The 21,647-nt window shown below is 46.5% G+C and overlaps 2 protein-coding genes across 2 annotated transcripts; one reads left to right on the plus strand and one right to left on the minus strand.

Annotated features, from left to right (window-relative positions):
* Positions 1 to 10,975: 10,975 nt before the first annotated feature.
* LOC112900755 lies at positions 10,976 to 13,371 on the minus strand. Its single transcript, XM_025969562.1, has 5 exons — positions 12,862 to 13,371; positions 12,555 to 12,780; positions 12,088 to 12,470; positions 11,512 to 11,826; positions 10,976 to 11,395 (listed from the first exon to the last, which is right to left on the minus strand). The coding sequence occupies exons 1-5, from the start codon at positions 13,369 to 13,371 to the stop codon at positions 10,976 to 10,978; spliced, it is 1,854 nt and encodes a 617-aa protein (XP_025825347.1).
* Positions 13,372 to 14,776: 1,405 nt separating this feature from the next.
* On the plus strand, positions 14,777 to 21,478 carry LOC112901547 (protein HEAT INTOLERANT 4-like). Its single transcript, XM_025970478.1, has 14 exons — positions 14,777 to 15,158; positions 15,751 to 15,789; positions 15,907 to 15,960; positions 16,050 to 16,113; positions 16,526 to 16,584; positions 17,222 to 17,346; positions 17,466 to 17,525; positions 17,720 to 17,778; positions 18,625 to 18,698; positions 20,385 to 20,423; positions 20,523 to 20,585; positions 20,689 to 20,736; positions 20,818 to 20,946; positions 21,034 to 21,478. The coding sequence occupies exons 1-14, from the start codon at positions 14,997 to 14,999 to the stop codon at positions 21,079 to 21,081; spliced, it is 1,023 nt and encodes a 340-aa protein (XP_025826263.1). The 5' UTR covers positions 14,777 to 14,996; the 3' UTR covers positions 21,082 to 21,478.
* Positions 21,479 to 21,647: the final 169 nt, after the last annotated feature.

The following is a 21,647-nucleotide window of genomic DNA, read 5'->3' on the forward strand; positions in this document are numbered from 1 at the left end:
AAGGGCCTGCTGGTGCTGAGCTGACCGGAGGTGTAGCTGTAGTCGAGGCTGTCGTCGAGGCCCTGGTGCTAGCACTGCCTGGGAGAGGGTCCGTGGACGTAGTAGCTGGCTCAGCAGAAGATGTATCAACATCTGAAGTGGTGAGTGCTGAAGCTGCCGGCTGTGAAGACTGCTGGGCTAAGGACACCTCTCCGCCTCCCCCTGAAGGTAATGACTGTGGTACTGCGGGGAGGCCAACTGACTGCACCGCTGTGGGTGACTCCTGGAAAAGTGAGGTCGCAGGCAGAGGAGAGAAGATAGGACGACCCGCAGACCCGAGAAGTGCTGACAGTGAGAACATGATCTCCGGAGTCGCGGAAGAAGCTGGAGCAGTAGTGGCCGGAGCTGGTGTGACTGCAAGTGGAGGTGCTCCGGTGCCCTGAAGGCCTGACTGTCCTGGCTGCTGAGGGGCGAGTCCGGTGTGAGAATATAACTGTGAAATCATCCCGAACATCGCCATCATGCCCTGCTGCATCTGCTGGAACTGAGCGTCCGTCCTCTGAGAGACTCTATCAATAAGGCCGACGAAACGCTCCTCAGTCGCAGCTCGCTCTCGGGCGGCCTCCCTCTGGATCTGTGCAAGCTGGGCCTCATGGGCTCTCCTGGCCTCCTCCTGAGCACGGCGATCCTCCCTCTGCTGTGTGACCAGCTGCTGTAGTAGTGCGGTGAGCTCAGACGGCTGAGACACCTGTGACTCTGAGACAGAAGTAGCAGCAGCTGTCACTGGAGCTGGCTCTCCGGACCCCCCTGCCTCGTGATCGTGACTCGCTGGAGCGGGTGCAGGGAAGTACTCCTCGTCCTCGGAGGAGTCTGACTCAAGATCGGACCAGTGAATCTCATCCTCTCCTCCTGGAAGCTGTGCCTCGGCGGCAAGTAACGCCTCATCCTCCTGGGCCACTCGGGCCTGTACCTCTGGTGACAAACGTGCCATGGCAGCACGATCTGCCTGTCTCCCTCTCCTCCTGTCTGAGGGTGCTGTCGGTCTGTAGACTGGAAACCATGGGACCTCGTCCTGTCTGTAAACTGCACTGACGGGGGACTCAGCTGGCACAATCATAGAACAAATGAAGCTGATCCAGTGAGCATATGGAAACTGACGCACGACACCCATCCCGTCAGTGATGACATCCTCAATCTCAGCCAAAATGAAGTCAACAATGTCGAACGGCTCATGAGTAAGGATGTGAAGAAGCAGTAGCTGCTGCAGACCTGTGAACCCCTCTGGGTAGCCACTCCTCGGGAGCAAAGTCCTCCGGAGTGCCATGTGAACTGCGTAAGCCTCTGGGGTCAGCAGGCTAGGGACTCTGGCGTAGGAAGCAGGGAATGGCTGACGGAAACACTGAGAGATCGCCTCGTGAGAAGGTGCAATCCCGCCAATCATAGCCCTGCGTGGTGGATCTGCATCACCGTAGACCATCTCGTGCAGAGAGACGTCAACAAGGTCAACTCCAAGTATCCCAGCAAGTGTCGCTCTGGACAATCCAAATACCTGCCCCCAAACATGAAGTGAACTGCTCTGCGCTCTGGGGCAATCCAAGCTGTGGCGTAGAAGACTCTGACCCAGTCCTCAATATACCTGTTCCTCTCAATCGAGAGCAACCTGGGCAGACCTCTGAAGTGCTCGAAGTGCTCGCGGACATCGGCTCCCCCTGCAGCTGTCCGCAGTGAAACCCAGTCAAGTACTCTGTGCGGAAATATCCTGTGGCCCCGCCTCTGGTAGATCTCGTAGAAACTGGCCTGTAGAAGTGTCCAGAATCTGCGATCGACCCTGCTGTCTCGCGTCACTGGGAACCACTCCTCCTCCTGTACACTCCACCTGAGCCTCTTGACCTTCGCCGCATTGGCCTTGGTCAAGTTCTGGAGCAGTACACCTGGCTCCAGACGCACGACAGTGTCCATGCGGAACACTGCGCGCTCGGCCGCTAGGGCCTCGGCTCGACGAGCTGCTGCTGCTGCTGCGGTGGACCTGCGAGGCTCCTGTGGCTGGTGACCTCCTCGCGTCCTAGGTCCAGTGCGACGCTCGGTCGCAGGTGAGGGCTGCTCTGCAGGGGACGTCTGCCGAGTGCGGCCAGAACGTCGTAGAGCTGGTGACTGAGGTGTAGCCTGCCCCTGAGACTGCTCAGACTGGTCTGTCGCTGACTCTGACTCGGACTCTGCCGCTGAAGCTGACTGTGCTGACTCTGCTGCTGCTGCTGCGGCTCTGGTGGCCCTGGCTCCTCTGACTCTGCCCATCCCTCTGCCTCTGCCTCTGCCCCTGGCTGCCGGATCTCTGATCGCGAACGGACGAGCACGGCCAGACGCCTGCTCCTCGGCGGCCTTTGCCACCATCTCGGCCCTTTCGGCCTCTCTCGCTGCGCGAGTCCGCTTGCGCGCGGGCTCCTCAACAACTATCTCCTTCCCCTTCCTTTTGTCACGACCCATCTCGATCACACAAGACGCGGCGCTGCGAATTAGGGCTAGCGAAAGAGAGCGCGGCGTGAAAGCGGTGTAATGCGGCGGCGCGTGTGCGGCAGAAGACGCGGTGGAGCTGCAGGACGTGCTGGCGATGGCGTGGAGCAGCACTGGCGGCGGCACTTTGGAGCGTGGGCGGCGCTGTGGTGGCGGCGACGGCGAGGTGGCGCACGGGCGCAAGTGAGAGGCGGTGCGCGCGCGCGGGCGGCAGGTGACGGCGGTGGCTGCTGCGCGGGCGCGGGCGCGGGCGCGGGCGCGGGAATGCGTCGGCGCACGGGAATGCACGGGCGTGGCGCAAGTGCGAAGGCGCGCGGTGGAAAGCGGCGGCGGCGCGACGGACGGCGGTGCGAGCGGCAGACGGCGCGGAAGGCAACGGCGGCGGACGGCAACGGCGGCGGGCGGCGACGGCGGTGGCGGGAGCGGGTGCGAAGGCGAGGAGTCAAGCGAAACACGAGCGCGAGTGAAGGGTTGTGACCGGTCAAGAGAGGAATATGACATGTGGACCCGGCAGAAATTCTTATCGCCGGTTGATCCGACGCTTAGGTTTTGAGCACCGGTTGATTGCGTCGGTGTAGTTTACCAGAAACACTGCCAAATCTGTATCTGTACGCCGGTTGAACCGATGATCTGACAAATGAACTCGTCGGTTGAACGATGCAAATAACAGTTGATTTTCAGGTCAAAATTGTGTTCTGTTCACCGGTTGATCCGATGCTGCAAATTTTGTATACGCCGGTTGAACGCCTGAAATGACTGAGTTATGGCTGACACTTAGTAACGCCGGTTAAACCGATGGTATAGATCCACTGAACGTCGGTTTAACCGGTGAACTCAAAAACCTCTCTCAGCTCACTTTTCTATGCTAAGTCCAATGAACTTATAAGATTCAACTAAACTCAAGTTAATGGACTTGCATAGGCGACCTTACCCCTCAAAATAGAATAGCTTAATAACTTAAATAGTTTTTTTTTTTTTTTTTTAAATCAAGGATAAGTCGCAAGAGAGACAAAGCGCCAAATTTAAATGTATGAGCCGTGTCATAGGAATATTGAAGGAGTAAAGCTTCAAACTTACAATGACATTGCTCACTAGGCAATAACGCATCTAACACTTTACTCTTTTCACTTCACATGAATTAAGATCTTGCACGTAAAACAAGTCTCATTTTCATCAAGTGACCTCCTTTGTGACTTTTGCGCATGCAATGATAATGCAAATTACAAACACATGCGAAGAAAAGGTAAACATGAGATGCACAACTATATGACAAGAAATGCATAACGAGAATTTAAGATCTACTTGTCAAATTTGATCCACGGAAAGCTTCATCATGATGAGCCTTTCTACAAGCCTAGAGGAAAACAAGTGGACCACCACCTCTAGCTAAACCCTTGCTCATCACTATCTTACCATGGTTAGACAAGTGTCCTATATGTATGCATTTTTCTATATGACATGGCAACTTACATGACGTTTGCCGCATCTAACACATTTAGCTCATTTCTTAGCTTAACAAAGGTACTCTCGTCTAAAGGTTTTGTGAAAATATCCGCCAATTGCTCCTCGGATCTCACACCTTGAAGGGAAATGTCCCCCTTGGCTTCGTGATCACGCAAGAAGTGATGGCGAATATCAATGTGCTTTGTGCGAGAGTGTTGAACCGGATTCTTGGCGATTTTTACGGCACTTTCATTGTCACAAAGGAGTGGTATTCTTCCTAGTTTCACACCAAAGTCCAAAAGGGTTTGCTTCATATATAGAATTTGGGCACAACATGCACCGGCAGCTATATATTCCGCTTCCGCGGTGGACAAAGCCACGGAATTTTTGCTTCTTACTCGACCAAGAAACTAGAGAACGCCCAAGCAAGTGGCAACCCCCGGAGGTACTCTTGCGATCGACACGGCTTCCGGCAAAATCCGAATCCGAGTATCCCAAGAGATCTAAGCTAGCGCCTTTGGGGTACCACAAGCCTATGCTAGGAGTGTGCTTGAGATACCGAAGGATCCTATTCACAGCCGAAAGATGTGATTCCTTAGGGTTAGCTTGAAAACGGGCACACAAGCACACGCTAAACATTATATCGGGCCTAGATGCGGTAAGGTAAAGCAAAGATCCTATCATAGAGCGATAGAGGGATTGGTCAACCGGTTTACCGTCCACATCCAAGTCGAGATGCCCATTGGTTGCCATGTGTGTCTTGATTGGCTTACATTCATCCATCTTGAACTTCTTCAAGATATCTTTAGTATATTTTTCTTGATAAATGAATGTCCCTTCCTTCATTTGTTTGACTTGAAAACCAAGGAAGAAGGTCAATTCGCCAATCATGAACATCTCGAATTCCCTAGACATCATGGTAGCAAACTCATGGCTTAGTAAATCATTAGTTGAGCCAAAGATAATATCGTCAACATAAATTTGGCAAATGAAAAGATCCCCGTTGACGTCTTTTGTGAACAAGGTGGTGTCCACCCTCCCGATCTTGAACCCTTGCATGATTAGGAAGTCACGAAGCCTCTCATACCAAGCCCTTGGAGCTTGTTTGAGCCCCATAGAGTGCCTTGTGCAACCTATAAACATGATTAGGATTCCTCGGATCTTCAAACCCGGGAGGTTGCTCAACATAAACAAGTTCGTTAATAAAGCCATTTAAGAACGCACTTTTCACATCCATTTTGATATAACTTAATATTATGATGTGAAGAGTAAGCAAGAAGGATGCGGATAGCTTCAAGTCTTGCGACCGGAGCAAAAGTTTCACCGAAATCCAAACCTTCGACTTGAGAAAACCCTTTTGCCACAAGTCTTGCTTTGTTGCGTACCACCACCCCATGTTCATCTTGCTGTTTTCGAAGACCCACTTTGTGCCGATGATGTTCTTGTCTTTCGGAGGAGCTTCGAGGACCCAAACTTCATTGCGGGTGAAATTGTTCAACTCTTCTTGCATGGCCATCACCCAATCCGAGTCCTCAAGTGCTTCCTCTATGCTAGTGGGTTCAATACAAGAAACAAACGAGTGATGTTCGCAAAATGAAGCATGCTTAGAACGAGTTCTTACTCCTTTGGAAGGACTACCAATGATTTGACCAATTGGATGATCCTTGGAGATGCGATCATGCTTCACTAGCGGTATTTGCGTGGATGCTTGTTGGGGTGGATCATGAGTGACTTGTGCTTGTGGTGGAACATTTTGCTCTTCTTGTTCTTGGACTTGGGGTGTTGGCGTTGACACATTTTCTTGAGGTGGTGGATCAACTTTATCTTGATCTTCATCCACTAGGGGTGCCGTGGAGGTGCTTGGTGTAGATGAGAAAGATCCTCCCCCTTGAACATTGCCTTCATGCACCTCTTCCGGCTTGATATCCCCAATGGACATCTTCTTCAAGGCTTCTTCAATCTCTTCATCCCCTACATTTTCATAGCCAACAACCTCCTCTTGGGAGCCATTAGATTCATCAAACTCCACATCACATGTTTCTTCAACTAACCCGGAGGTTTGATTGAATACTCTATATGCTTTGGAGTTTGATGCATAACCAAGAAAGAAAACTTCATCACATCTACTTTCAAACTTACCGAGCCTTTTCTTCTTATAAATGAAGCATTTGCAACCAAAGACCCGAAAGTATGATATATTTGGTTTCTTCCCGGTAATGAGCTCATATGGAGTTTTCTTGAGGAGTCGGTGAGGATACACACGGTTGGATGCATGACACGCCGTGTTGATTGCTTCCGCCCAAAACTTCTCGGACGTGCCATAATCATCCAACATTGCTCTTGCTAGGGTGATGAGTGTCTTGTTCTTCCTTTCCACCACTCCATTTTGTTGAGGCGTGTAGGTGGCGGAAAACTCATGTTTGACTCCTTCTTCATCGCACCATTCTTCAATCTTCATGTTTTTGAACTCGGTGCCGTTGTCACTCCGAATCTTCACGATTGGGGAATTATATTCCCTTTGAGCTTTTCTTGCAAATGTCTTGAAGATTTCCGGAGTTTCACCCTTATCGCCTAGAAACATGACCCAAGTGTAACGTGAAAAATCATCAACAATTACTAGGCAATAGAGGTTACCACCGATGCTCTTGTATGAAGTTGGACCAAAAAGATCCATGTGTAGTAGCTCGAGCGGCTTGGAGGTAGACAACATCGTCTTAATAGGATGATGAGTTGCAACTTGCTTCCCGGCTTGACATGCTTTGCATAGCTTGTTCTTGTCAAAAGTGACGTCCTTTATGCCGGTGATCATCCCTCTCTTGTGGGCTTTCTTGAGGTTGCTCATGCCAATATGAGCAATTCTTCTATGCCAAAGCCACCCAAGAGACGACTTGGTGAAGAGGCAAGTCATGGTGCTTGTTTGCTTATAAGAGAAGTCCACCAAATAGATATTGCCATGCCTAAACCCCGTGAATACCAATGACTTGTCTTTTTCATGAGTCACTACAACACCATTCTTGTCAAAGGCACACGTTAGTCCAAGATCACACAATTGTGCAATAGAAATGAGGTTAAAACTAAGTGCTTCTACAAACAAAACATTTGAAATGGATAAATCTTTTGAAATTGCAATTCTACCCAAACCTAAGACTTTCCCCTTAGAGTTATCACCATAGGTGACATGTTCATGATCGCCGGGGTTTTCAAGTGAGGTGAACATGCTATCATTGCCGGTCATATGTTGAGAGCAACCGCTATCAAGTACCCAATGTTTTCCACCGGCTTTGTAGTTCACCTACACACATGAGAATTTATTTTTGAGTTTTCGGAACCCAAACAAGCTTTGGGCCTTGCACATGTGTGACAAGAGCTTTTGGGACCCAAAGTTGCTTGGGGAGCTTCTTCTTTGACTGCTTAGCAATTTTGCCAATGAACTTGGCCTTCACCTTGCCCTTCACTTTACTCAAGAGAAAATGATTATTTTGAAACATTGATGAGTAATTCTTGGGTAATTTAGGAAGAGGACGTGATGGTAAAGTGCACTCCCTAGTGTGGTGCCCGGTGACTTGGCAATGTTGGCAATATGAACCAACTTGCTTGATGAAGCTTGTCTTGATCTCCTAAGAAGGAGTTATAGCCATGTTTGGCTCCGGAAATGAACCAAGACCTCTCTTACCATAGTCACGGGCATTGTTGAAGAGAATCTCCTTGTGGATGTATTCTCCCCTTGAGAGTTTCTCCACACTACTCTTGAGGCTTGCCACTTGATCCATCAATTCCTTTTCCCTAGAAGAGGCAAGCTTGGGCACAACATTAGTGGCATATGCATCAATGAGTAGGTCATCACATGAAGTAGAAGCATTGACCTTTTCATTAACAACTTTCTCAAGACTTGGGTCAATTACTTCATAAGCAAATTCGAGTTCTTGATACTTGTGAGCCAACTCCCTATGCTCTTGTTTGAGCTTTTTGTGGCTCTCTTCAACTTGCTTAGCAAGTACAAGTGACTCATTGTGCTTTTTGAGCAAGTCATTGTACTTACTAAGTAAGTCGGAGTGGGCAAGCTCTAACTTGGCATGAGTGCTCTCAAGAACTTTAACTTTGCCCTTTTCCCTCTTGATGACGGATGGATACTCATTGATGAGGTTAGTAAATTCATTTGGATCAAGCTCTTCATCACTATCATCTTCACTATCTACCTCACATACCTTGGTGTTACCTTTTGCCATGAGGCACATAGGAGGCGGAGGTAGAGATGGTTCTTCATTGGTGAGGGCGATGGTGACAATGTCTTCTTCATCACTTGAGTCTTCGCTTGATGAGACATCGGTCACCCATTCTTGTTTCTCCACCAAGAAACTTTTCTTGGTGTGCCCTTTCTTCTTTGGGAAGAGCTTGGTCTTCTTATCATGGGTCTTCTTCTTCCCAAATCTCTTGTTTTTGTTCTTCCTCTCCTCTTCTTCATCATCGCTTGAGTCATGGCGATGCTTACCCTTGTTGTCCTTGCTTCTTTTGTCCGGCTTGGGGCAATTTGGACGGATGTGTCCTTTTCGCCACAATTGTAGCAAATCTTGTTCTTGACATCCATTGGCCGGAACATTCCCTTCTTGGAGTCAAAGTTGAAGCCCTTCTTATTGATCTTCTCATTCAAGCGTGTGAACTTTCTCATCATGAGAGCAAGTTCTCCATCATCTTCAACATCGGATGAGCTCTCATGGTGATCATCTTCTTCATTGCTTGAGCTTGAGTCTTATTTGACCATCTTGAGCTTGCGGGATTTGTTTGTCTTGGTCTTTAGAGCAATTGACTTGCTTGATGTTGGCTCTTCGGTCATACCAAGAATGCTCATTTCATGAGCGCGAATTTCGCCCACAAGTTCTCCAACTTCCATTGCGGCGAGATCCTCCTTTTGAAGCATAGCATTGATAATGTTATACTTGGGCTTCGGGAGTAGCATGAGGATCTTGCGGTTGATGGATGCACTGTCAATTTTGGATATTTCAAGTGCATTAATGTCCTTGACAATGACGTTCAAGCGAGAATACATATCATTGCAATTTTCATGAGCTAGCATTTTGAAGGAATCATACTTAGCTCTAAACAAGTGATATTTTTGTTCACGAACCTTGGTGGAGCCTTCATGTATTTCAATGAGTTCCTTCCAAATATCACTTGCTAGGTCCATGCCATTAACTCTAGCAAAGACCTCCTCACTAATAGCTTCGAAAATTGCATTTCTAGCTCTAGCATTCCATTTTAATTGGTCGGGGTGGGTTCTCCGGTGAATCCGACTTTAATTGCCAACCATACTTCGGGGCAATCGCATCAAGGTATGCGGCCATGCGAACTTTCCAATAGGCAAAGTTCTTGCCCTCGAAGTGAGGCGGCGAACCACCCATCTTGGCCATGGCTCTAGGCGGTGAAGCCTAATGATCCAAATGAGCAACGAGGCTCTGATACCAATTGAAAGGATCGATGGACCAAGAGGGGGGGTGAATTGGGCCTTTTTCAATTTCTAAAACAAGATAAAGCAACCTTAACCTATGCAAAACTAGAAGGGCACCAATTCACCAACCGGATAACTAAACAACCTACACAAGCTAGATGAGATAAAAAGAGATAAAGCCTAGCAAGGTAGAGCTAACTAGTGATTTCTAAATCAAGCACATGAAAGAATTGCATGAAAGATAATGCTTGAAATAAGTAAAATGGACAAGGGACAACCGGATTTTTCCCGTGGTATCGATGTGTTGGCACACACCCCTAATCCACGTTGTGACACTCACAAAGAGTATTGTCACCTCCCAAGTCACCAAGACGAGGGCGCTCACTAAGAGTCTCCGTTCACCATCCCGGTGTGGTGGAGATCAAGCCACGTACAAATCTTTTCTCCGGGCTTCCACAATCCTTGGCAAGCTCCGCGAGAATCACCTCGATCACCAAGATCGCCTAGGTGATGCCAATCACCAAGAGTAACAAGCTAAGGCCTTCACTTGAGCAAGAACCAATCACTAAGAATGGATGCACACAAGCTTCTCTCTACTCAAGTCCTTAATCTTGCTTCTTGAATGATTGAATGAACAAGTGTATGAAATGTTGAAGCTCAAAGTGGCTCTTGGCTAAAGTATGTGTGTTTGGATGTTGCCTGGTGCCAAGAGTAGTAGAATGACCCATTGGAGGGGTATATATAGGCAGCTCACACGAATAGAGCCGTTGGAGAAAAATCTGCCAGAAAAACTGCGTAGCGCCGGTTAATCCGACGTCCCTCCAATAGTCATCGTCGGTTTAACCGGTGAATGTAAAACTCCCCTTTTGAAAAACTAGCCGTTACTGTTTGGGAAGATTAACCGTCGTTACATCGGTTTAACCGGTGAGTGTAATCATCCATTGATCAACAGAAATACCAAGTCACTGGACAACTGCACCGACGTCAAATTTCAAATAACGTCGGTTTAACCGGTGAGTCTATTTGTCCAATGATCAACTGAAAACCGAGTCTCTGGACAACTGCACCGACGTCCAATTTCCAATAACGTCGGTTTAACCGGTGTATTGACTTGTCCAAACCAGCTGACCTCGTTTAACCGACGTATAGAAAACTTGAGGCGTCGGTTAATCCGGTGATAAGGATTTTTCTGGTTTTGTCTTTTCTGACTTGAATCTTGAATGAAATCCAAATATTTTTGAGATATAAGTTGAGAACCACTTATTTGAGCTTCTAGAAACCTGAGTGACCATTGTGTGCATCCATTTTCAAATGACCATGTCCATGCTCAAGTTACTAAGCCTAAACCCCTCTTAATAGAGCGATCACTACAAAACTATAAAACCTATACTAACCTAAGTGTCCTTCTCAACCTTATGACACTTAGGACTAGAAAGATCCTTAGTCTTGACATGTTATAGAGTTGAATGCCGAGATCGCCTTTTTGAATAATGAAAGTTAGGGGTCTCTTTTGACATATAACCAAATGAGCAATAATGATTTATAAAGCTGCACAAACTCATTAGTCACAATAATGGTTGTCATTAATCACCGAAACATACCTTAAGGGCCTAGATGCTTACAATTGTCCACAATGCTAAACAATCCTTCCGGTAAAGCACGGTTTGCTACAGCAGCTTCCTTGATGGCGTTGGCTAATGTTTGAGTGCTACGCTCCAAAACTGCAGCCAAACTCTCGTTTGCAGCCTCCACAACCTTGGCTTTCTTGTATGGTCTAGTGGCAGCACTACATGATGCCCCATTGGCATCATTTACATCACTTTGTGCCTGTCCATTAGTCATCACTGTAGCAGCCCCATTATCATCATTTTCAGCAGTGCAATCCGCATCTACACCAAGAGGTTCATTTGAGCTCTTTGCAAACTGCCCTGTAGCAACACTGTTGCCAAATATTGTTGCTAGATTCCCATAGTAAGGCAAAGGCTTGTTAATGTATTCATCATCACCCTTGTTTTTAGGATTCTATCAACAAACAGAATATTTATTAGAAGATGACAGCAACAATACATGCAATTATAATAGAAGATAGCAGCAATAATATATGCAATTATAATAGAAGATGGCAGCAACATTTTTACCTCAAAATGGTTCCGGTAATGCTCATGATCAAGAGAAATGATGTATTGCTCTTCATCCCAAAGTGCACCACTCAAACTTCTAAGTTGGTTGATTTTGACATACCTTCTCCTCAATGTCTTCAAGTGATTACCAATATGATCACCTGTCCTATTAAGTTTAAACTTTTCATTCAAAGCCTCAGCACACTTGTTGAGATGGACTTTCTTGAAACCAGTAGATGTTTTGAGGCCCTCTTCTATAAAGTTTGCAAGAAAAGTGTGCACAAAGGTTGACTGGCTTGCTGTCCAAACTGTTTGCCCAGCAGCACTTTTGGACTCTACCTCCATTGGATGAAGCTTTGTAACACCAAAGTAAAGTAAATTTGAGCAAACATAGGTCCATAAACTCACAAAGATACATAGGTCCATAAAAAAAAAGATACATAGGTCCATAAACACACAAAGATACATAGGTCCATAAACACACAAAGATACACAGGTCCATAAACAAAAAAAATACATTGATCACATATTGTTGCCATGAGAGTTAAGTCGGTCTTGCCACATGGTATTGGCAATTTCCTGCCTAAAATTTACCATAAAGGCATGTTCAACAGTTTGCCCATGTGATGATCTTTCGTGGCTAATAGTAGGCACTTCCTCATCCTCTGGAATTATAATCTCATCACCCCCATCATCTATAACCCAGTTGTGAACAATGCAGCAAGCAACAACAATTTCAACTTGCGTAGGAAAAGGAAAATGTGGAGTAGCATCATCAAGAATCTTGAACCTTCTCTTCAATGACCCAAAACCGCGTTCTACTGTTTGGCGGAGAGATGCATGCCTACGGTTGAACAATTCTTTCTCATTTTGCACAGGATTGTTGCCCCACTCATTTAAGTGATACCGCACACCACGGTAAGGCGGCAAAAATCCTGGTTTAGCTCCATATCCGGCATCCACTAGGTAGAACTTGCCTATCATATAAGGGAGATGTGTGTGACAATGCTAGCATGGCTATGTCATGATTAAAATGGTTGAGCTAACATATTAATGTTTACCTTGTGGGACACGGAGACCATTTTGTCGTTCTAAAGCATTCCGTAAAATATACGCATCATGGGCTGTCCCCTCCCATCCGGCCAAGACAAATGTAAATCGAAGATCAAAATCAATGGCTGCCATTACATTTTGGGTAGGATGACTTTTCCTACCACGGAAGGCAGCCTCCATTGCCTTAGGAACTGTGGCTCGTACATGTGTACCATCAATAGCACCGATACAATCCTATTGTAGCAGTATAAGAGCATATAAGCACCCTAAAAATGACTTGTGCCCTGAAAAATGATATGAAAGATAGAGCTGAACCTTAAAATAAGGATCCCACTTCGGGTTCCCTGCAATTTTAGCTGGTGTTGCTGACGATGGTGGCCTAATGTAGTCCTTTCGTAGCTCCCCAACAGCATGCAATACTTTGTTGAAGTAGCGACTAACAGTTTCACTAGACCTACCAAAATTGGTAGCAATTACCCTATTCCTAACATTGTGACCGATTGTGTGCAAAAACATGCCAACTTGTTGCTCGACACACATATGAATGGTGTCTTCCAAAAGGCAACGGTTTCTAAAAAGTTCACAAAAACGGAAGAATGATGCCCTAGTAAGTCTTAGCATGTTCACACAAGTTACATCATCCCTCCATATCTTACTATTGAGATAAACGAGTCTTATCCTATCCCTCTCATCAATTGGAGCATAAGTAATCCTTCCTACAGGAGCACGCCGTTTTCTTTTTGCAGATTCAATCACCAAGGCCATCATCGAAAGAAAATGATGTGCCGCAGCGACAAAAACTACTAGCTGGTTCTCACTATCCATCATCTATATTATACAACAAACATACAATCATTTGGCAACACACCAACTATAAATTCACGACATATAAATGTTAAGTTTCATACATACCTTGAGCTCGCGACTCGTTGCCTATGTTACAAACGGGAGGTCGTTCCTGAAAAAAGATAAGAAAATCAAACGTTTGCATCAGTGGCACAGGATAAAATCAAGTGGCAGCAAAGAAGAACGCGGCCGGCGTCCAGCTCCCCCCCTGCTCTCCCCCCACGGCGCGCGCCCTGCTCACCCCCCCCCCCCCGCGGCGCCCTGCTCCCCCCCCAGCGGCGGCGCGCAGCTCCCCCCCTTCCCCACCCCCCCCCCCGCGGCGCGCAGCTCCCCCCTTCCCCCCCCCCCCCGCGGCTGCGCGGCGCCCTGCTCCCCCCCCCGCGGCGGCGGCGCCCAGCTCCACCCCACCCCCCCGCGGCGGCGCGCAGCTCCCTCCCCCCGCGGCGCGCAGCTCCCCCCTTCCCCCCCCCTGCGGCGGCGGCGCCCAGCTCCACCCCACCCCCCCCGCGGCGGCGCGCAGCTCCCTCCCCCCGTGGCGCGCAGCTCCCCCCTTCCCCCCCCCCCCCGCGGCTGCGCGGCGCCCTGCTCCCCCCCCGCGGCGGCGCGCAGCTCCCTCCCCCCGTGGCGCGCAGCTCCCCCGTTCCCCCCCCCCCGCGGCTGCGCGGCGCCCTGCTCCCCCCCCCCCCCCCCGCGGCGGCGGCGCCCAGCTCCACCCCCCCCCCCCCCGCGGCGGCGCGCAGCTCCCTCCCCCCGCGGCTGCGCGGCGCCCTGCTCCCCCCCCCCCCCCCCCGCGGCGGCGCCCAGCTCCCCCCTCGCGGCGCGCACCTCCGCCCCCCCGGCGGCGCCCAGCTCCCCCCCCCCGGCCCGGCGCCCAGCTCGCCCCCGCCGCGGCGCGCAGCTCCCCCCCGCGCGCCGTCCTGCTCCCCCACGGCCCGCGCGCAGATCTACGGCGGACCTACGGCCTGCTCCCATCCGGCATCCATGAGGAGGAAGAAGAGGGAAAAGAGGAGGGGAGGTGGCAGATCTACGGCGGCAGAGGAGGGGAGGCGGCAAATCTCACCGGAGGAAGGACGGACGGCCGGCGGCCGGCGGCCCTCGTGCGACGGGGTCAGGCGGTGAAGAGGATTCGGGATGGGGGCGGTGAGAAGAGAGAGTACGGGCGGTGTCACTGCTATACGCGGGGTTGGACGCGCTCGTTCCGGGACGAGCGGGTACCGCCGATTTCTGGGTACGCCGTGGTTCCGCATCTGCGTAGAATATTCCATTCCGGAATCGATCCGTTCCATCTCATCCAGCAACCAAACGACTCAAAAAGTGGGATGGAACGGTTCCGTTCCACCCGATCCCTCAAACCAAACACATCCTTAGAACCGGGCCTCGTGTTCAAATCGACGGCTCCCGCAGCCCGCCGAACGCACACCAGGCGGGCGCCGCCTGCCCATTCCTTCCTTCCTCGCCTCCCCCCTTTCAAATTTGCGTAGCGTTGATTTCACGCCCCGATCCCCTTAGAATCTGCCGGCCGACGCACCCCTCCCCGAACGCCGCACAAGTGCAGCTCCCAATCCGGAGGCGAGCCGAGGCCCAAACCCTAGCAACCGGGAGCTATGGCGCGCCCGAGGGGTAAGAAGCGCACGGCGGCCGAGGCGGCGGCCACTGAGTCGAGCAAGCCGGAGGCGGCGGCGAAGGAGCCGGCCAAGCGGGGGCGGGGGAAGCGCGTCAAGGCGCCGCCCAGGCCCACGGATTACTTTCCCGAGAAGAGGAATCTCGTGAGTGGGCTTCATGATGACCTGTCTGGAATGCGTGCTTCGATTTGTTATTAGGTTTTCGTATCTTCGATCGATTGGTCCTGGTCTGATTAGCTCGCGGACTTCCCCGCTTTCGAAATTGGTGCTGGATTGGTCAAAAAACTGCGGGTGATGGTTCCTGTCTGCCGGCATTGATGCTCAAATGTGGCATCTCACGGTTATGTAGGATTAGACTGTTCGGCCATTGGATTCTCGTCATCTGAGTAGTAAATTGGAATGCTCTACCGTGGTGATACAGAATTCGTTATTGATTAAAATTTTCAAATCTGTGTGCCTTGTGCTGAAGTGATAGTTTATTAGGTCAATATTTTCTTCTGTCCATTGCTAGTGGTTGTTACACGAGGTTCAAGAATCACAACAGATTAGCACTAAAAAAGTTTCAGGTACGATTAGAAGATGACGACTTCAGAAACATTTTCTCGCGGTTGTCCCAAACAGGTTTATTTTTGGAAAAAACTGTTATATGATTTTGATTTTGATTGTGCTTGACTGTTCTGTATCCTTGCTATTTTACTTATCCACGTCTTGACTAATGGTTTGTTGCTATGTTTAGGAGGATCTGTGGTTATCCGCTTTTCCTGTTGGCACTGAGGTTTGCTCCCATCCCTGCCTTCTTTTATTTGTATAACGTGTATGCTAGAGATGCACATCTGGACATAGCTTATAGCTTTTCCTTAACAACTTATGTATCTTGACATATCATCTGCAGTGGGAAAACATTGATAAGATAAAGGAATTCAACTGGAACTTTGAAAACTTAGAGGTATGGTGACCGATCTTAATCTTGTAAATTCCTTTTGCTTTTTGAATGTGCTCCCCTTACAATGATATGTGGCCGTTGTTGGTGAACAGAAAGCATTAGAAGAAGGGGGAGAACTTTATGGGAAGACAGTATACCTGTTTGGAAGCACCGAGCGTAAGTGCACTTCTTCTCAGCTACTTTCTGAAGTTACTTTTACTACCATTAAATAATCCTTGATGCATGCTTGTTAATCTTTGTAACATTTCAGTAATCAGCACACCAGCAGCACACTATTGTTATCTGGGCTAATTTAGTCTGATTTTTTATCTTGAAGAGCCATTAGTCTGGTTTAAGATTTCACAATTCTATCCATGCAGTACTGTTTATGTGTTGGATGTTTTCTTTTTTTGAACATAAGGCAGGAGCACTGTCAATTCATTTAAGATGGAATCGATAGAGTGTTATGTTGGATGTATAAAAGTGGATTTTAGTATAGACTATCTGTTTTATTTGCTTAGCTTACTAGTTTTACTAGCCTGTAGAATATTGCTCTATAAATGTCTAATTCACTCTTGTTGACATGCAGCTCAGCTATTGTATGTTAATGGTGAATCGAAGATAGTGCTTATTCCAGTTATAGTTGTTGTAAGTTTATATCTACCATCTTGGCTGTACCTATACGATGATTATATCACTCTACTATTTGAGTCCCAAAACTTGTTATTAGAAAATGCACCATGGAAAATGGTACTGTAGTTCTACATCATCTTAAGCTGAAGAGCTCATGACTATATCAGCTAAAGAATCAAGCAATTATGTTTATACTTTTGCATTACCAAACAATTCATACCATCTTTGGTATATATTATTCTTTAATATTTTTATGTAAAATTATCGATTGCACTAGATGAAAAATGTATATTTCAGAGTTTAAGATAATTTTGTGACAAGCCTTTTGAAAAGAGAGATGGGTAAGAAACTTCGCTTAACCTGTTGGTGATACGACTAAGGGGACTATATTTGGTAGGCACGTAGTACCTTCTATAGTTGTTCTGTAATATTTTTGTGCTTGAAGTTTTCTTTATTGGATTACCTGGTGTCCTGGTCAAAATTTTTTGGCTTGTGACCCTTTCACTGGTGTTTTGACTCTTAAATGCAGTGATGATTTTTTTTTCATAATCGTAGTTTGTGACGGCTTGTGACCCTTTAAGGCCTAAATATGTTGCTATCTATCGCTGGATGGTGGGTCTCATTTATCACTTTATTTTTTTTTATTTTGCAGGTAGACTGTCTTTTCCCTCCATCAGATAAGATTGGCATTAATTCCGTCCAAAGGGAAAATGAAGAAATACTGCCAATGAAGGCGATGAAGATGGCATGGGTGCCTTATGTTCCCCTTGAGGACCGGTACTTCTATGTTATTATATTGAGCGATATCTGTAGCCTATGGTTTTCATTGCTTACATATACCTTTTGTCGAGTTATCAGAACTTATATTTCTCACTTTGGTATTGCTTTATTTATAGGCTCAGCAGGATTGATAGCCTGGAAACAAAAATATTCACTCTCGGTTGCACCCAGCGAAGGTCAGTTGATTTATGAATTTACATTTCTGAAATTTCATGCGTTAAGGTATATATTTTCATGCCTGTTGTTATTCATTTGCATGGAATTTTCATTCTCATCCAGTGCGGTGCTATATTTCATTTTTAAGCTTTGCAATTACACTGGTCACAATTTTACAAAATCTCAGATTGTTATACCTTTTGCTGTTTTGCAGGTCTGCACTGAAGCATCTCAAAACTGAGAGAGTCAAGAAGTTTGACTACTGCATGCCCTGTAAGCTGAATTGGGTTTATTTTTCACAGGCTTGTATTGCTTCTCTGGGAATACCCATTGTTACTTTAGGATCCTTGAAATACCTGTTATCCTTAGACTGAGGCCCAAATGCTGTACATGCCGTTGGCAATGCTTTCCAAGATCATGTAAATGACACTACTTTAATGTGTGCATAATATTCTGTGGAGCTGCAACCACGTTTAAGTTAAATGGTTGCAAAGCATCTCTATGTTCGTTCATTGGAATGGCAGTTGAAGTAATATGCTCACGAACAAACGTATTGTCTTCTAAACTAAGATGTACCTAGTTGGCTGTTTTGCGTTTTTTGCTGACTGTTATTTCATGCTACCGAATCATCATGTACAGCCACATCTCGGTTATTTCCTAATAATTCGATAGCACGTAACAGCACATCTTAAGTTTGATTGGTCTTGGTTGTTGTTTATGCCTTGAAGATAATTTTTGCAACGTGTTTTAAGGTGTTCAAAACACGTTTTGTAGTCGTGATGTAAATCCAAGCATGTTATGTTACAAAAGCTCTAGGCATGCGATGAGGTGGTGCCTAGTGCGTACTGATGACCACCTAGCGAGGCAGCCACCTGGGCAGGAAGCATAAGCTAGGTGTCATGGTGGTGGCATGGCAATGTCATTAATCATTTGAAATAAAAACATTCCCATTGAACCCTTATGCGGCACATGTGTTCTCGAATACTTGCACATATCCTCGAACTTTCTACTAGTTCATTAAGTTGTCTGGTTTAAATACGTATGGCATTATATTGTTTCAATGATTTTTTCTCCGGGTAACCTCATATGTGTACAAACCTTTTTTTAATATTGCTGCAGATTACATGCCATTGCAACCTATTGAAGATGAAGATGACACAGTTATCAATTTCTTATATCCTCTAGAACCACCGGTAAGATTCCTTCTGTGGATTTGTTTTGTTGAGCAGTATTACCTAACAATCAAGAATTGTTTCTTTATTTACCGGTCATACATTATTTGTTATATATCATGGAGGGGACATAATTTCCAGAGAAATAAATTTAGAAATTGCAGCATCTGCAACACTGTTTACACCTAATATGAATTTGTTCAATTGCCATCTTGGGCTTGTATGAGTCTTCTTAGACTCTTCTTTTTGTTCATAATATAATGATGCGCAGCCCGCAGCTCTACTGCACTTTCAACAAAAAAATTTATTCAATTGCATGCTTAACAAGGTTTGTATTTGTGATGTTTTTCTATTGAATGAAGTCGAATAATTACTGACCTAATTTTTCACCACAAATATCAGCATCTGCATTACAGCTCACTGCCTCTGGCTTATATGATGCTTACTAGGCTACTCATGCGGTCATGCCTATCCCGTGATCATCGGTGTATATCTTTTAATAGGATATTTTGTGCTTCTGGCGTCTGCCATCACCCTAGCTGCACAGGTCATTTCATTTAAGGTAGAAAAAAAGGTGTACACAAGTCTAGGAATACCCAACCCGAGTACAACCCCCCACCCCACACACACACACACACAACACGCACACACAACAGAACACTACACTATGGACATGCCGCAAGAACAGTAAGAAGAAACCGACCAGCCCTGAAGAGCTTAAGCTCTCGAGGTCAGCGGCCTAGCCAGGAATTCCTGGAACTTAGAAGCACCTTCCATGCACCAAAGGCTGCCTTCAGTGCCAACAGCCCTGAGAACCTCCTGGATAGCTGAACGTTATCAAATACATAAGCATTACGGTGTTTCCAGATCTCCCACGCCACCAAAGTTATCAGAGTGTTGAGTCCTTTGCGGCTGTCATTTGGAACCCTGTGAGATGGGTTTCCTCCACCAGCCAAAGTAGTGAGAATCCAAAAGCCCAGGTGCCAAATCTAGCAGACCCAGGCACTGAAGTATCAATACCCAGATTTGCCGGGTGAAAACACACTCCACCAAGAAATGTTGAATCGTCTCCTCAGCTTGTTCACAAAAAGGGCAGGCCTCCGGATGTGGCAGTCCTCTCTTAGCAAGGCGATCGGCTGTCCAACACCGATTGTGAAAAAACAGCCAGATGAAGAACTTGCAACGTGGAGGTGCCCAGCTTCTCCAGATCCTTTTCCAAGGGCCCATCTTAATGGTTCCTACAAAGAAAGCCGCATATGCAGATTTACTGCTGTAGGACCCAGATTGGGTCAACTTCCACCTGAATTGATCTGGCACTTCATGTTGTAAAACAATACTATCTATGATGTCCCAAATCTTGACGACCACTCTGCATCTTCCCTGACTTGTACATAATCATGTGGTCATTGTTCTCATGCTGTCTTCAATATTGCCACCTGTGTCGCAATCGTTGGATGCTTGACCTCTAAGCTATTTACCAAATCACAATTAATCGTGCAAATGTAAATGGAGGGATGTGTTATTTTGAAGTTTCTCTCTATTTATGTGGAGTGGCAATTAAATCTCCTCACCCTGCTTTCCACTTTTAGCTGATCCTTCAAACATAAGTGTATTTAGTGCCTCCTAATTTATGCATGAGTTCTGATTTCATATAGTTGTAGATTGTTCCCATGTATCACTATGTTTACTTTGTGCTGCTTTCTTCAGATAGTAGATGACTTTAACTGGGAAATGGATGATTATGAGGTTTGTATTGGAGTTTGCTTTGCTCCAGTCTGATACTCTAGAGTAGTCACCCATGAATGTCCATATGAGAATGGCTTGAATCATTGTGTTGCAATGCAGGATTTTGCTGATCAGAAAGTTAAAGATGAGGACCTGCCGGAGGATGAGAAAGAAAAATTTAAGGTACAGCATTAGTTTTTGTGGTTAATCCATAATAAGCTAAACTTAGCATTGTTTGCATTAGTTACTTAACCTACCTAGTTTTGCCGCTGCGTTTATTTAACAGGAATTTTTAAAGGAGAAGGTTAGAGAAAGGAAGAGAGAACTGAAACAGGTCCACAAATACCCGACATATTTACTAGATTTACACGAGATTTATTGCATTAGTATTCACTGTTTCCTGAAACTTCTGCAGGCCAAAGAAGCCAGGAAGAAAGCCATCGATGATATGGATCCTAAGAAAAAAGAGGCATTTGAAAATATCAAATTTTACAAATTTTATCCTGTGAAAACCCCGGACACACCAGATGTTGACAGTGTAAAGGTATGAAGTGGTGCTCTGTCTTCACTAGTCAAAACATCCGAACCTGTTTTGAAGCAGATCTAACTTTGTATCTATTGTTTTCCACAGTCAAAGTACATCAACAGATATTACCGGAACACACATTATCTGATCTAGGCATTCTGGATCTCACATGTTTGGACGTTTGGTGAGCTTCGTCACTGGTTGGGCTATCCAAATTGAAGAGAGGATACCAGAAATTTTGAAACCTGGGGGAGATCAGCTTGGCGACATCTTCGAATGTGGTCTCTTATGGACCCATCAGACCACATGTTGCATCTGAAGCCTGTTGTGCACTTGTGCTAGAGTTATTACTCTCACTCATCCGAGTATCCCCTTCCTTAGGCATCTTCTTTTATTGCGGGGGTGTATAACATCTTGACATCTTGAGGATAGATTATTGTGTAACAATCAGAGGGTCTAGGTAGTTGTAAGAGTAAACAGGCGGTTCAGGAACAGTTTGTTCCCCTTTTCATCTAGTAAAGTTTGGGCAGAGAATTCCTGGGTTTCCTGATATCTTTGTGCAACAGATTCACATGCAAGGTATGTTCACCTTGATGCGAGCTTCATTCAGAGTTTCAGACAGGGGTTAGAATCACATGGGCGTACGCATGGATCTCATAATCAGGCATCGCAAACTCGTAACAGTTTATGATCAGGCATCGACAATTCGTAAATGAGTT

This window comes from Panicum hallii, chromosome 7, assembly GCF_002211085.1.
Source record: "Panicum hallii strain FIL2 chromosome 7, PHallii_v3.1, whole genome shotgun sequence".
In the NCBI taxonomy this organism is placed as follows: Eukaryota; Viridiplantae; Streptophyta; class Magnoliopsida; order Poales; family Poaceae; genus Panicum; species Panicum hallii.